The 15,648-nt window shown below is 35.5% G+C and overlaps 1 protein-coding gene across 1 annotated transcript in view; it reads left to right on the top strand.

The window, feature by feature from the left end:
- The window catches only part of OTOGL (otogelin like), a 159,594-nt gene that overhangs the window by 20,299 nt on the left and 123,647 nt on the right, over positions 1–15,648 (top strand). The window contains 4 exon segments of the mRNA XM_007457657.1: positions 2,600–2,721; positions 5,798–6,003; positions 11,031–11,158; positions 11,519–11,625. Coding sequence (XP_007457719.1) covers positions 2,600–2,721; positions 5,798–6,003; positions 11,031–11,158; positions 11,519–11,625 — 563 coding nt within the window.

The raw sequence follows: 15,648 nt of genomic DNA on the forward strand, positions 1-15,648 counted from the left end.
GACTCACGGGCCTCGTTGCTCTGCGGCATGTGGGATCTTCCCAGACCAGGGCTCGAACCCGTGTGCCCTACATTGGCAGGCAGATTCTCAACCACTGTGCCACCAGGGAAGCCCTCCCCTCTCTTTATAGAAATTTTTAGTTCTCTTTATCCCCAATGTTCTGAGATGTCATTATGTGAATTTTTTTTTCTTTTTTTCCCACTTATCTTGCTAGGTACTTGATAGACTCTTTCTAGCAATCCAAATCCTTCAGTTTTGGAATAATATTTCTTTCTTAATTTCCTCTCTTTCTCTCTTTCAGAAATTCTGTAATTCAGATATTGGAGCACCTGAACTAAGTGACTGATTCCTTAATTTTCTCATTGATTTATTTCTCTTTTCCATCTTTTTGCTTTTTTGTTTTACATTTTGGGAGATTTCTTTCCAACCTTAAATATTTATCTTCCAGGAGTTCTATTTCAGTTATAAGTTTTTCCTATCATACTGTCAGTATCCAATCACTATTTTTATTCCTTGAATTTCACTTTTAACATCATTTTATTCTTGTTTCATGAATGGCCTTTTCTCACTGTTCTCCCTGAAGATATCAATTATGGATTCTTGGAAGTTTATTTTTCTGACTTGTTTTTGATTCCTTTGATCTCCTTTCTTTTGTTTATTTGGCACCTGCCTTTCACATTGCAGGCTTTTATCAAATGATCCATGAATGTTTATTCACATTCGAGAATTAGGCTCTAAAAGCTGGTTGGAAGATCTGAATACATGGATGGGGGCTTGCTTGTCTAGTGGGAGATTGAGCAGGGAGTCTCTGGTTTCATTAAATAAGCCCCCAATATTAGTATCTGTACATCTTTTTCAATTTTGTTTCTTCAAGGAAACCTCCTCCAGTATCCTGCCTGGAGTCATATGTCTGGATTCCTGGATACTGAGAACATTTTAGTTATACTCCTACTTTAGGCTTTTTGCATTTGCTATTCCCTTTGCCTAGAATGGTCTAAATATCCATATGGCTTGCTCTTATCCCTCCTTCATCTTTACTAGAATGTCCCCTTCTCAGCGAGGCTTTTGTTGGTCATTCAGTCTAAAACAGCCCCCAACCCCACAACAACCCTCAATACACATGCTGTCTATCTCTTTTCTCCACTTAATATTTCTTCATGTCATGTAGCATTGTGCATATTTTAGTTACATGTAGTTATATTTTTTTATTAGCTGTTTTTCTCTAATGGAATATAAGGTTCATGAGGGCAGGTATTTTGGTCTATTTTGTTGACTTCTACATCTCCAGAATCTAGAACAGTGCCTGGTACATAATAAGTGATCAATAAAATTTGCTGATTAATCACTAAATTATATATTACATTCTTGCAGTATTAAAAATCTGTCTTATCATTGGTGATTTTTCTTATCACTTTTATGCTTTGAAAGTTCTTTTCCATCTCTATAGTTATATATATTTTCTTTCAGCTATTTTCTGCTGTCATTATTTGGACCTTTTAAAGTTTATTTTGGTGGTAGGGTAAGAGAAACTAACATTCCTCTTCTCCTTTCTTACTTTTCTCTTTTCTTCCTTGCTTTCTTTTTACTAGTAAACTAATTTTCTCATCAGTTTTTTGAGAAATAACCTCTCTTCCCTAAAGTGTTTGGACAATTTTATTTTTAGAGTTAAAGTTACTTTTGCAACCTTTAAATATTACTTTGTGTAATATATATATTTTTAACATCTTTATTGGAGTATAATTGCTTTACAATGGTGTGTTAGTTTCTGCTTTATAACAAAGTGAATCAGCTATACATATACATATATCCTCATATCTCTTCCCTCTTGTGTCTCCCTCTCTCCCACCCTCCCTATCCCACCCCTCTAGGTGGTCACAAAGCACCAAGCTGTTCTCCCTGTGCTATGCGGCTGCTTCCCACTAGCTATATGTTTTACATTTGGTAGTACATATAAGTCCATGCCACTCTCTCACTTCGTCCCAGATTACCCTTCCCCCTCCCTGTGTCCGCAGGTCCATTCTCTAGTAGGTCTGCGTGTTTATTCCCGTCCTGCCCCTAGGTTCTTCATGACCACTTTTTTTTTTTTTTAGATTCCATATATATGTGTTAGCATACGGTATTTGTTTTTCTCTTTCTGACTTACTTCACTCTGTATGACAGACTCTAGGTCCATCCACCTCACTACAAGTAACTCAATTTTGTTTCTTTTTATGGCTGAGTAACATTCCATTTTATATATGTGCCACATCTTCTTTATCCATTCATCTGTCGATGGACACTTAGGTTGCTTCCATGTCCTGGCAATCACACCACAAAGTTTTAGAATATTAACATCCTGTATGTAAAGATTCAGATCATTTAAATAAATATGCTAAATTGGCTTGTACTTTATGAAGTTACTTCTGTTGTCCAATTTCTGAAGCAAATTTCTTTTTTTCTCTTGAAAATCCTAGCTGTAGTTATAATTTTGTAAAGTGTCATGGGACTAATGATGCTATAGAGCTGTAGACGTGCATTGTGGATTTAGTTAACTCAGATGAAGGCAAGTTTGTGTGTTGTTGTTGGTTTCTATGCTTTCTCTTGTTTTTCTCCCTTTAAGGTTCATAATAGCCCTAAATGCCTTGGTTCAGTGTATTACTGTTATCGGTCGATCAGCTTGTTCTTTTCAGACCAAGAGGAAATTCGAATTTATGGGCATGAAATAAAAAAGAATGGAATCAGGTAAGATATGATAAATGATATAATGAAAGTAATACAGCGGATTAACAGAATTTCTAAACATCTCACTCTGGAAGTGAATGTGGAGAGAAGGGAGAGTATTTCTTCAACAGTAACCTTTAAGTTATAGCATACAGACATAAAAATTTCAGTAGGCTCCAAAGCCAACCAGGTGGCCAGGAATCTAACAGTTTAGCCTCCCTAATGTTTTTGCAGGATACAAATATACTTATATAGGTAGAGGTAAGATTATTACATCTACTTGTAAGAGAGATTCAGGAGAAATCCTCATAGTTCAACTCAAATTATTTTTGCCCCTTTTCTTAAATCTTTTCTTCTTCTTCTTTTTTTAAACAGTAAATCAAAATAAAACTTAACCTCTGAAAATCCTTTCCAAATTTGTGTGAATGAGGTTTGGGTGTCAGGATTTTCTGTTAGTGTTCTGATGAAGAGTTGAGAGTCAATAAATAACTGGTCTTCTTGAATAGCTAAGAGGGGGCCCACTTGTAGAACTGAAACTTTAGGGGAAGCGGATGTTTATTTATTTGGTGGAAGGTTTAATACATTTTAAACTAGAAGTACTGTGGAGTAATCTACCATCCAATCTGAATAAGTACAGAAATACTCAATTTTAAGTTGCCCCCCATCCTTGACACCCTCTCTATCCCTTTTCTCTGCTTAATATTTCTTCTTCATGTCATCTAGCATAGTACATATTTTAGTTACATTTCATCATAAATTTTATTAACTGTCTTCCTCTAATGGGATATATTTCATGAGGGCAGGTATTTTTTCTGTTTTGGCTGACTTATGCTGAGAAAAGTAAATTGTGTGATAGCACAATTCTATCCATCATTCAGAATTCGCCAGCAAGTGTTTGAACCATGGGGATTTTTTCCAGAGCAATGGCTGTACCAACCTATGTACTTTTTTTTCAGTTTAGATTCCTCAAGAGGCAGCAGATGATAGCAGGAAGGGCTTTGGATGAAGCTCCAGGGGAGCCAGGCACTGACCCAGGTTTTGTCATAGTCAGGCAACCCCAAGCAGCCTCTCTGCCTCTCTTGGGCTTATTTTCTTCATCAATTGGGTTCTGTACTTTTCATTTTCTTATAAAAGAAAGATTATCCATTTGAATGGGAAGGTAATGCACTTACATATGTGTTTCTTGGAGCTGAATTTAAACAGTGGTTTAGGATTTTTATATGGGATATGGGGTAACATAGTGGGCACTAAAAATTATTGTTTTGTAAAACAAAAACGCCATTTAAGTAGATTTTCAAGAATACTAACCCTTTTTAAATATAGGACATAATATTTAAATTTTTACTCAGAAAAAATATTTCTTTGAAGATTTCCATTTGTATAATAGAAAGAAGATGGTTTTCTTATTATTCAGCTAAATTGCTTATAATAATGCTATACTGGGCCTGTCTCATAGCAGATGCTAGATAAATGTTTACCAAAATGAAGTCAAATGTGTTTGGCTCTGCACATCATACTTTACCTTTCTGGACTTCAGTTCTCTCCCCTGTGAAATGCAGGGTTTTGGTACATATGAACCTGTGAATAATTTTCAGTATTAATCTGTGCATTCAGTTTAGTTTGCATTGTTAATGTTTCAAGTTGCATGGAGGTTTTTTTAAATTTATGGGAGATTATCTAACTTCTAGTATCATCACCCATCTCTACTAGCATCTTTTAATGTACAGACATTTGGATAATCACAGTTATGCACGTTTTGTTTTCAAAAATTGTGTATTTATTCAAATTTACTATGAAAGAGATCAAGTGACAAATGACCGAACCAAGGAATACCTGCAAAAGAAAAACTATACCTTGCCGCAGTGAACATCCCATTGCTATGGAATATCTTTATAAAACATGACTCATTTTTTTCAAGTATAGCTTTTATAAACTTGCAAACTTAAATAATATTATTCGTACTAACTTTTACCAGGAATTGAAAATGAATTTCTTATGTTTATAATTTTTAATAAGAATAGATTATGACAGTAAAGTCATTTATTCTCTGGTGTAAATTTTAGTTATTTTCCTATTCTTATAAATCTTATGACTAAAAAATTATCTGCACACATACTTGTGCAAATGATTACAGATATTTTGAATTGTTTCTTTAGAGACTATCCCTATGTTAATGAGTATGTTTAAATTTATAGTTTTTATTTCATGTAGCCATGTTCTTACTGGAAAGGAACTCACTAATTTGAAGTTTTTGAGAGAAATATATGAATGTACCTACTAACCTCTCACCTCACATTATTCACTTAGCCTGGCTAGTTTTCTTCTGTCCTCTTATGTCTCTCACTTCCTCTGTATGTGTACATGCTTGTGAAAAATGGAAAGACTAGACATTGGATCAGGAGTGTAAATATTCAATGTGACCCTTGCTTAAATAGACCAAATTGTATCCAACTTAAAAATTATGAATATAATCCTTATGAATACTGTATGGAAAGTATTTTTTATTCCTAATAATGTACTTTGCAGCATTAAAAATATAAATTATAATTAGCATGCCTTTTTCTTTTGGAAAACAATGACTTGTACCAAGGTGACATTTTGGGGATAGAAGCTCTTATTTCTTTACAGCCAAGTTTAAAACAAAATTAAACAAAATCATCACTCAAAAATGTGTTTATATACTTTGAATATTGTTTGTTCTTACTTTAAAATTGTTGAGCAGCATTTTTAGATTATCTTAAACTCTCTAGATAAAAATATAAATACATTCAGCTCTCATTATTCTAAATAGATAAGGTTATTTTCCAGATTTTAAAAATCACTGACATTTAGCAGAAGTGTGCTTTTGGTTGGTTGAAAGAAGCATCCAATTATAAATATAAAATCTTAATCAGTATGTGAAAATAGGTATCATTTTTACTGTCTTTTTATTTCAATATTAAAATTTCAAAAATGTTGAACATCTAACTGCATAGTTTATTCAATAATTTTGAATAATAATTATCTTTTAATTCTCATTCACTTCAAGAAAGAAATAGATCATCTGTAATTGATGTTTCATCATAATTCTTAGATTGCCTTTGTTCTATTTTTCAAGTTTAACATTGCCTCAGACAATTGGACAGGTTTTCATTGAGAAACTAGCTGACTATATTCTGGTGAAAACAACCTTTGGTTTTTCATTGGCTTGGGATGGAATATCTGGAATTTACCTGAAGCTGTCTGAGGAGCATAAAGGGAAATCATGTGGCCTATGTGCAAATTACAATGACATTCAATCTGATGATTTCATCATTCAGCAAGGTAAGTGGAGCAGAAGAAATGGGTGGGTACTTCTGAGCTCTTCTTCCTTCACTGATCACTCTGTTTATACCCAGAAGGGTACAGCTTGTCCTAGGTTGGGTAAAAATGGTAGCTATCGCTTTCCTGCTTATGTGATTTTAAGTGAAGCTTGAACAGGAAAATATTTTTGTGTCGTTCTTGAAAGCCATGAGCTAGCTTACATTTGCTAAATTAATACAAGTCAGGTCTTACTCATGTAACAAATACTAACTGAGCATTTACTTTGTGTCTGGCACTGTTGTAGGAGTTTGGGATATATCAGTGAAAAAAAAAAAAGCTTCTCCCTTCTTGGGGCTTACATCAACATTTTAGTGATTCAGACCCATTTGGGGCAAACTTGTCTACTTTTGGGCAACAGATATTTTGCTTCCAGTCTTGATAGGAATAAATTAAATGACTGCCATGTAATAGTTTTTTAAATACAATAAAATGTGAGCAGAATTGATAAAAGTTGAGTAATAACTTGGAATGGTTTTTATCATGTATAATGATGTACATATCATTCATTCATCTATTCATTCTAAGTCATGAAACTGATCCCAATGAGCTGTTAAAAATGGGTTTTGTTTCAACATGGGTACTAGTTTGCAGTGGCAACAAAATAAGAGAATTACAGGAGACAATCATGATTTAGGTCCACATATAAATGTGCAATAAAAAAGAATACTGTTCTTAATACCAGAAGGCCTATCTGGCTTTGAATCTTGTTCAGCTCTTACAAGTTTTATAATTTGAGGCATCTCAATTAATCTCTCTGATACTCAGTTTCTTCAGCTGTAAAATAGGGATTAAAATAATTTGGAACTCAGAGCATTGTTAATAATAGTAGCATAGTTTGATACCATTTAGTAATAGTTAATATGAGTACATAGCTATATTATTCCCAACTCTTACAACATCCTGTAAGGTGGGTGTATTTTCTTAATTTTACAATGAGGACACAAGGTGATGTGCCCAATGTAACACAGCTTGTAAATGGTATTATCAGAGTTGAGTTACAGATCCAACTGGCTCCCAATTCTATTCTTAGATAAATGTGAGAGAAATTGACGTTTAATCTGTAAAGCGCTATATAATACTGTTTTATATTATAAAATGAATAGAGAAGAGTTGCCCATATGTTGTGTTTTAAGGGAATGAAAATCCTACTTAGAGTGTGGGTTCTGGAGTCAGAATGTGGGATTCATATTCCGCTTTGCCACTTGTTAAACTTTCTAAGCTTAATGATACACTAGTAGTGTATACTTCATAGAGTTGCAAGGATTAAATGAGGTAATCCCTGTAAAATACTTAGTACAGTGTCTGGCTTGGCACATAGTTAATACTGAATACATTTTAGCTAATTTATTATCATCTCCAAGTGTTCTCAATGAGCCTATAATGGAGCTAACGTGAAAATGTTTGATTAAAGACATTGCTTTAAGAGACCCTTGTTAAAATGCAAACATTTTCCCAGGATGCATAATGCTTCATCAGTATTAGTTTACTAGTAGCTAAAGAGCAGGGCTTCAAGGAGTCAATTTTCTTACATGCAAAATGGAGATAATAATAATGACCCTTAGAGCTTCCCAGCCTCTGAGAATCTAATGAGAAAATGTAAGTGAAAGTGTTTAAAAGTCTGTGAGCACAGTACAAATGTACAGTATTGTACATTTCATCATGAAATGGTGTTTTGCATCCAGTTGGGTATTTAGAATGAGAGAGTTCACAAACTTGGAGTCTTGAGACTATATTAGGAAGTAGGGTTTTGGACCCAGGCAGAACCAAGCAGATGGCAGCTATTGATTTCTTTTTCTTCTGTGTCAAAGCTTTATGAAAAAAATAATACTCAATTCAATTCTCAATGTTAGAGTTAAAGACTGCCATGGGCAACTTCCCTGGGGACATCTAGGGAACATGGTATAGAAGTTGGGATAGAAAATAGCGTCTGCTCTTGTTAGAGGCAGAGAGACTCAGATTAGGATTTGCGTTAAGAGTCAGACAGACTTTGATAACCTGGAACATAAAATGGTTGCTTACAGTGAGATAATTGGGCAGCACGCAAAGGGGTGTTAGCAGATTATTTGTGGGAGAAGACCGGAAGGAGGCAATTTGACTGAATTATAGCTGAACTGGCAGAAGGCAAGAAGGACCCTGGAAAGTGTATGGAAGGAGCCTAAAGAGAAATTTCAGCTTTTTCACAATTTTATTTAGTGCACAAAGTAAAGCAGAATGATAAAAGAAACTAACTTATTATAAAGATGTGACTAGAACCTGCTTTCCGATTTTCTCTCATACCGTAATAATGCAAGAATACGTCTACAGGTGAGCTGTATTAACTTTAGCTTAAAGATGCCTAGTGTTTTCTTGAAACTCAGCCTGTACTTTGCTGATTAGATAAATCTTTAGAGGCAAAGAGGTAGTTTGATTGAATCCCATTGAATTAATAATTTCTTAACAGTGATTAAAATTGTATTTCTCTCTGCATTCCTATGCATTCTTCAGGCATGACTTCACAAAGAAATGAGCCTTTTCAGAATTTCTGTAGATATAGAAATATTTAAATTTGTTGTCTAGTTGAGATTCTGGTTCCATAATTCATGTCTATAGCTAGCTACTCATAGAAGCCCTGATTTACTCTTGTTTTTCCCAGCATAATAATTAATACTGCCTCTCTTTCACTCTTAGAAGTGTTCCAATATGGACAGTAAATCGCTCCATTTGTAGTACATTTTATATGAAACGTTTTAATTTTAGTTTTGCAGGCTCCCAGACCACCAACTGATATGGATTTAAAGTCTCATAGTAACCAACATTTGTGACTTTTTTGTTAATGCAATGTAGTGAAAACAGCTAAATATGTGGTTAAAAGCTGTAATTAAAGTGAACTCTAAGGGATTGCCCAGGTTGTTTAGTTACATTAAAATTTGTGCATAAATATGGAAATAGGTGGGCCTTTAGGAAATATTTTTGATTCTGCAGACCTTAAAAGTATGATGACGCTTTGAAATGAAATGTGACTATAAATTTACTTAAAAGGAACATCAGTTTTTCCTTTTAAAACTAAGTATATTCGGCTTCCCTAGTGGCGCAGTGGTTGAGAGTCCGCCTGCCGATGCAGGGGACACGGGTTCGTGCCCCGGTCCGGCAGATCCCACATGCCGTGGAGCGGCTGGGTCCGTGAGCCATGGCCGCTGAGCCTGCGCATCCGGAGCCTGTGCTCCGCGACGGGAGAGGCCGCAACAGTGAGAGGCCTGCGTACCGCAAAAATAAATAAATAAATACATAAATAAATAAATAAAATAAAAATAAGTATATTAGACGAGACCCACGCTTGGTTCAGGGTGTAGCATTTCCAACAATATCAGAGATAATAAAGTGGACCAAACATCTAGGACTCTAATAATCTATTAAATAAATATGGAAAACTCCCTTGTATTTATTCGTTCACTTATTTAGCAAACATATTTTGAGCACCTACTCTATACCAGATAGTAAACTAGGGATCCAGCAATAGGACAGCTCTCTCCCTTCATGTAGTAGAAGGCAAAATAAATAGACAAATTAAAATATAATTTTTGTGAGCAATAGCAGCCATAAAAAAAAGGGGGAAAAGGAGACTAAGTGATAGAACAGTGTATGTTTGGTGGGTCTAGATCATGTGCTGGAGAAGGCTTCTCTGAGGAGGTCATATTAAATAGATGTCCACATGAGGTAAGGGAGACAGCAGAGGGAAGACTGGGGTGGGGGAAGAGTGATTTCAAAGGAGGAGATGCAAGAGCAAAAGCAGGAGCAGGGTGGAAATGCGCTTGAGTGGAGAACATTATAAAGCTTGTATGATTGGAGTAGGTTGAGCAAAAATAGGAGTGGAAGATGTAGGAGGGATAGGGTGGGGTAGAGTGGGTGAAACAGGTGGGGAGTTGGGCGAGTGCAGAGGCCAGATCAAAAATGTCTTCCAGGCCCCTGTAACATTTGGGATTTTATACTAAGAGCGCAAAGCGTTCTTATAGATGAACTTTTACAGTCTTCCCCAAAATTGGTAGTAGTAAGTAGACGTCTTCCTATCTTGAAGATGCTGAGACAGAATGGTGAACCATTTGGCTTGCAGTTTTTGATTCTAGTGGTGCAGTAGCTTGTCATCGATGGTGGACCTGTGGCTGTGTAAATCTCAGTGGTAGAGATGCTAACACTCAAACATGAAGGCTGTCAGATGGAACTTTGAGATGTCATCTTGTTTGGGTCTGTGGAGTCCTTGAGATTTCAGATTCAGCCCTTGTCTGAACGTGGGGCAGGATTAATTTTCATGTCAGACCCTGAACTTGTCCTCAGGCCAGATAGAAGGCCCAGAGTGCTCACCACCAACTGCCTGTTTGTTGCTGCCACATAGTAGCTCCTGAATCTTGCCTCTGAATAATGCTGGGATGGTATCAGGATTCCTAATCTGTCCCGAGCATCTTTAGAAACACTATTCATCATATTCCAATGGAATGAATTCACTTCTTAGTACCCTCTTCTCCAGGTGTCTTTTCCATTTTTTCATTGTTTGTATGACCATCCTCTGAAATCTCCACGAGGGCTCTAGGTACCCCAAAAATGGAGCTACAATTTTAGTAAGGTTCTGACTTATGTCATATAGAATGAGAGGGCTGTCTGGAAATTTTCATACCAAACTTTGACTTATGTTTCTTAATTTTATGCGTATTTTTTCTCCTTTCTGCATTATAAACTGCAGGCTTTACTGGTATTCATTTTGTACCACTCACTTTTCAACTCTTCCCCATTTTGCTTCAATGAAGTTTGCTTTCTCTCTCCAATGGTGTTAACTTTTATTTGGTACTTAAACTTTGTTCAATTTATTTTTATTATGCTGAAGTAATGTTATAGTCTAATATCATTGGTAATTATAAAGCTATTGAGTTTAACTTTTTGACCAGGAAGTTTATGTTGGTGAACTGTGTCTTTGTGGAAAGTGATCCTATTATACATATTTTTTTGTACGTGTGAAATAGAGGACTATACAGAAGATATTGCTATGTTTGCAAATAGTTGGTTGGTGCAAACTCCAGATGACACCAAATGTGTACCCACACCCTCAGATTTTCCAAATCCATGCTCCAGTGGAATGCCAGCATTTGAGGTAAATATGACGTGAAAAGTTTAGGCATGTTGGGTACACCACACGTATGCTGTATTTGTATATTTAACACTACGCATTTTTAGCATAAGTACTACATAAACACTATTAAAATCAGGAAATGTAATACAACAAGAATAACTTTATGATTATTTCAAAAATGGTGAACGCAATGAGTTTCATAAAAGTAGTACTCATCATAAAAATATGTAGTTATAAAAATGTTGTTTAAAATTTATAAGCCTACATACTTTCTCTTTCCTAGTAAGAACAGAGTGTCTTGCAAACAGATCAGTAGAAAAAAATGAGAGTACAAGCATATCATTCAGTATGTTCTGCTGACCGCCATCTTTTTCTGCATAGGCAATCTTCTTCAAGTGTCAGATACTGTTGCAGTTTCCCTTTTTGAGCTGCCATGAATATATTGATCCATATTTATATATTGCCAGCTGTGTTAATGATCTTTGCAAGTAAGTGAAATGATTTTATTTGCAATAAAGTTTTCTTTATCCAAAAAAAGAACTTCATCATCTCAGCAGTTCACAAAATGTAATGGGAAATGTAAAACATAAACTGTACTAACAGCTATTAAAATCTTACTGGATAACAGGTACAGTCTGAGTGTTTTATCTTAACAGCATGAACAGAATACGTTAGTTCTTAAACACTTTTTGTGCCACTGATCCCTTTTGGGAATCTAGAGAGGTAGAGGCTCTTTTCAAAATAGCGTTTTGAAATGCACAAAATAAAACATATAAGATTACAAAGGAACTAATTATATTGAAATAGAATTGCTGAAATAGTAAAAGAAATGAATTTCTGATCCACGTGCTCTTTTATATGCATTTCAGGTCTAATAACTAATGTAGTTTGATATAGTGATGAGTATAAACAATATTTTGAGATATCTGCAACAATTAAATGAGAAATGAAAATACGGATAAATGAGATATGAGTTACATTGATGACAAAGTTACAGATTCTGCTAAGAACATTGTGATGTGTTGCCCTTGTGTGTAACTGAAAGAAGTGCTAAATGTCAGCTGGAGATTAGCAAAAGTAAATATGGAGTATTTTTCACATCCAAGGGCACAGACTCTTGCCTTTACTCCCGGGTTAAGAACACGTAGACTAAGGTGGTTGTCTAGGGAACAAATTCAGTGAGACTCATCATAATGTGTTCATCAATGTAGAACTTATAAATTACCCATTATTGAGGTGAAGTCCTTTTTATTTTAGTTTTTCAAAAGTGTACCAAGTGAAAGATACATGCACCCTGATATTCATAGCAGCACTATTAACATTAACAATCACCAAGACATGGAAGCAACCTAAGTGTCCATCGACGGATGAATGCATAAAGAAGATGTGGTATTTATATTCAATGGAATACTAGCCATAAAAAGAATGAAATAATGCCGTTTGCAGCAACATGGATGGATCTAGAGATTATCAGACTAAGTGAAGTAAGTCAGAAAGAGAAAGACAAATACTATATGGTATCACTTATTGTGGAATCTAAAATATGACACAGGTTAACTTATTTACCAAACAGAAACAAAGACATAGAAAACAAACTTGTGGTTACCAAAGGGGAAAGGGGGTGGGGAGGGATAAATTAGGAGTTTGTGATTAGCAGATACAAAATATTGTATGTAAAATAAACAACAAGGTCCTATACAGAGCAGGGAACTATATTTAATATCCTATGATAAACCATAATGGAAAAGAATATTAAAAATAATACGTATATATATGCATAACTGAATCACTTTGCTGTACACCAGAAACTAACACAACATGCAAATCAACCATACTTCAGTTAAAAAAAATTACCAAGTGTATGTGATTAGCTATCTTGAATGTTCGAGAATATCTCAAGAAATTTTTATGTTTGCATCTTTTAAGTATCCCAAGTTTAAATAGTACATGGGAACATTGCTGTAAAGGACCAAACTAATTTTTGGTTGAGTAAAACCACTGCAATGATATCCTGGGTAGCTTGTTAAGAGGTCTAAGTTTATCAAAAGTGAAAACAGAGAGGAAAGGTTGAGGTAGTGTGAAGTTATTTATAATCACTCTGCTTTAATTAAATTAAGATTATTATAAAAATAATGAATGTAGTAATATTTTCCAGATATTAAAATGAGATTGTTTGGGAAACTTCTTAATTTTGAATAAAGTACAGTTATACCTTTATTTGTATGTATAGTCTCAGGGATTTCTGAACTAATGCAGGAGCTTTGAAAGAGCATTCCCTCTGCCTAAAATATTGAGCACTGACCTTTATATTTTACAACATTCTGTCCTCTATTTGGTTTTATTTTTCATTTAAGTGCTATATTGTTCTATCTCTGTTCTATCACTTAGTCTCTTTTTTGAGGATCTCTGTAGGTAGTCCATTGTCCTTATTTAGCCATCTATATGGAATTAACAGTTGTTCTTATTCCATGATGACTCATTCTGGGACCATTCTCCAACAGTCTTCTCACTTGTCTTAACATCTTTAGCACTCGTTTCTCAAGTAGGCTGAAGTGAAGGATCACTTGGCAGATCCAGAAAAGTCAGTCGCCATTTATTAGTTGGGATATTGTTTGGTTGCTTCAAAAGCATCAGTGGCTTCGATTCAATTGAATGCTTATATTTCTCTCATATGAAGTCCAAGCTGGCAAGTGGTCCTGGGTTTGGACCATGTGTCTGCTCCATGAGTTTTCCATTGACTCAGTGATACTATTGCTATGTCATCCCCCAGGGCCTAGGGTATTATTTTCAATTTCATTGTCAAAAGTGGCTCACCACTGCCATGCTCATATTTTAACCCTTAGGAAGGGAGAAAAGGAAATAGAGGGCTATCAGCATTTTTAAGGAAGTGATGTGGAAGTTTCATGCACATTCTCACTTTTAACCCTTTGGCCAGAACTTAGAAACATGGGCCATACCTAGAAGTAAGGACAGCTGAGAAATGTTGTCCTTGGCTGGGCAGCCATATGCCCAGCAAAAACTTGCAGGTTCTAATACTAAAAAGAAGAGGGAACTGAGCGTGAAAAGTAGCTGGCCATACCTACTTCATCTGAAATTTCATCATTAAGAAGTTAACATTTTTGTCTTTTGCAATTTTGATGTATTTAGGCTTTGGATTTCAAAACCTAATGGCTTTCTTTAGGGCAAATAAAAACAGCAGGATGGTGAAACACCTTTTACTGGTTGAAATCAGCTGACACCTTAAGATACGTATCTGAGGTGAAGAGGCCAGGCAGAGCAGGCAGGTAATATCAAAGAAAGGGCTTTATAATGGAATAAGTGGGCATTGATAAAATGGAAGTGGGAAGGTACCAGGGTTAGCCTCTCGCTCCCCTCAATATTTCACCCAGGACTATACCTACCTACATTCTTTTTCCCCTAAAGGAGATTCTCTTCATTTCTTATGTTAAAGGGCTGCCTACAGGGATCCTATACCATGATTATATAATTTTGAATCTGCTGAACACAAATTAATTTCCTGCTTGGATTATGATAGTGTATTGAATTCAATTCAACACATTTTCTGAGTGTTTATTCCGAGTTGAGCATTGTGCCACATCTTGGTGAAACAGAAACAATTTATTATGTTGATTTTTAAATTTTTTTCTTTAAACCCACATTTGTTTATTTATTTATTTTTGGCTGTGTTGGGTCTTCGTTTCTGTGCGAGGGCTTTCTCTAGTTGTGGCAAGCGGGGGCCACTCCTCATCGCAGCACGCGGGCCTCTCACTATCGTGGCCTCTCTTGTTGTGGAGCACAGGCTCCAGACGCGCAGGCTCAGTAGTTGTGGCTCACGGGCCCAGTTGCTCCGCGGCATGTGGGATCCTCCCAGACCAGGGCTCGAACCCGTGTCCCCTGCACTAGCAGGCAGACTCTCAACCACTGCGCCACCAGGGAAGCCCTGTTATGTTGATTTTTAATTTATTTTATTTTATTTTTAAATTTTTTGTTGAAGTATAGTTGATTTACAATATTATATTAGTTTCAGGTGTACAACATAGTGATTCAATATGTTTATAAATTATACTCCATTTAGCATTATTATAAAATATTGACTATATTCTCTATGCTGTACATTACATCCTTATATCTTATTTATTTTATACCTAGTAGTTTATACCTCTTCATTCCCTTCTCCTATCTTGCCCTGCCCCTCATCCCTCTCCCCAGTGGTAGCCACTAGTTTGTTCTCTGTGAATCTGTTTCTCTTTTGTTATATTCATTCATTTCTTTTATTTTTTTAGATTCCACATATAAGTGAAAACACACAGTATTTTCTTTTTCTGTCTTATTTCACTAAGCATAATACCCTTCAAGTCCATCCACGTTTTTGCAAATGGCAAAATTTTATTCCTTTTTATGGCTGTGTAATGTTCCATTTATAATATTCCATAATATCTTCTTTATTCATTCATCTTTGATGGAAACTTAGGCTGCTTCCGTATCTTGGCTATTGTAAGTAATGCTACTAT

Source organism: Lipotes vexillifer, unplaced genomic scaffold (assembly GCF_000442215.2).
Source record: "Lipotes vexillifer unplaced genomic scaffold, Lipotes_vexillifer_v1.1 scaffold117, whole genome shotgun sequence".
NCBI lineage: Eukaryota > Metazoa > Chordata > Mammalia > Artiodactyla > Lipotidae > Lipotes > Lipotes vexillifer.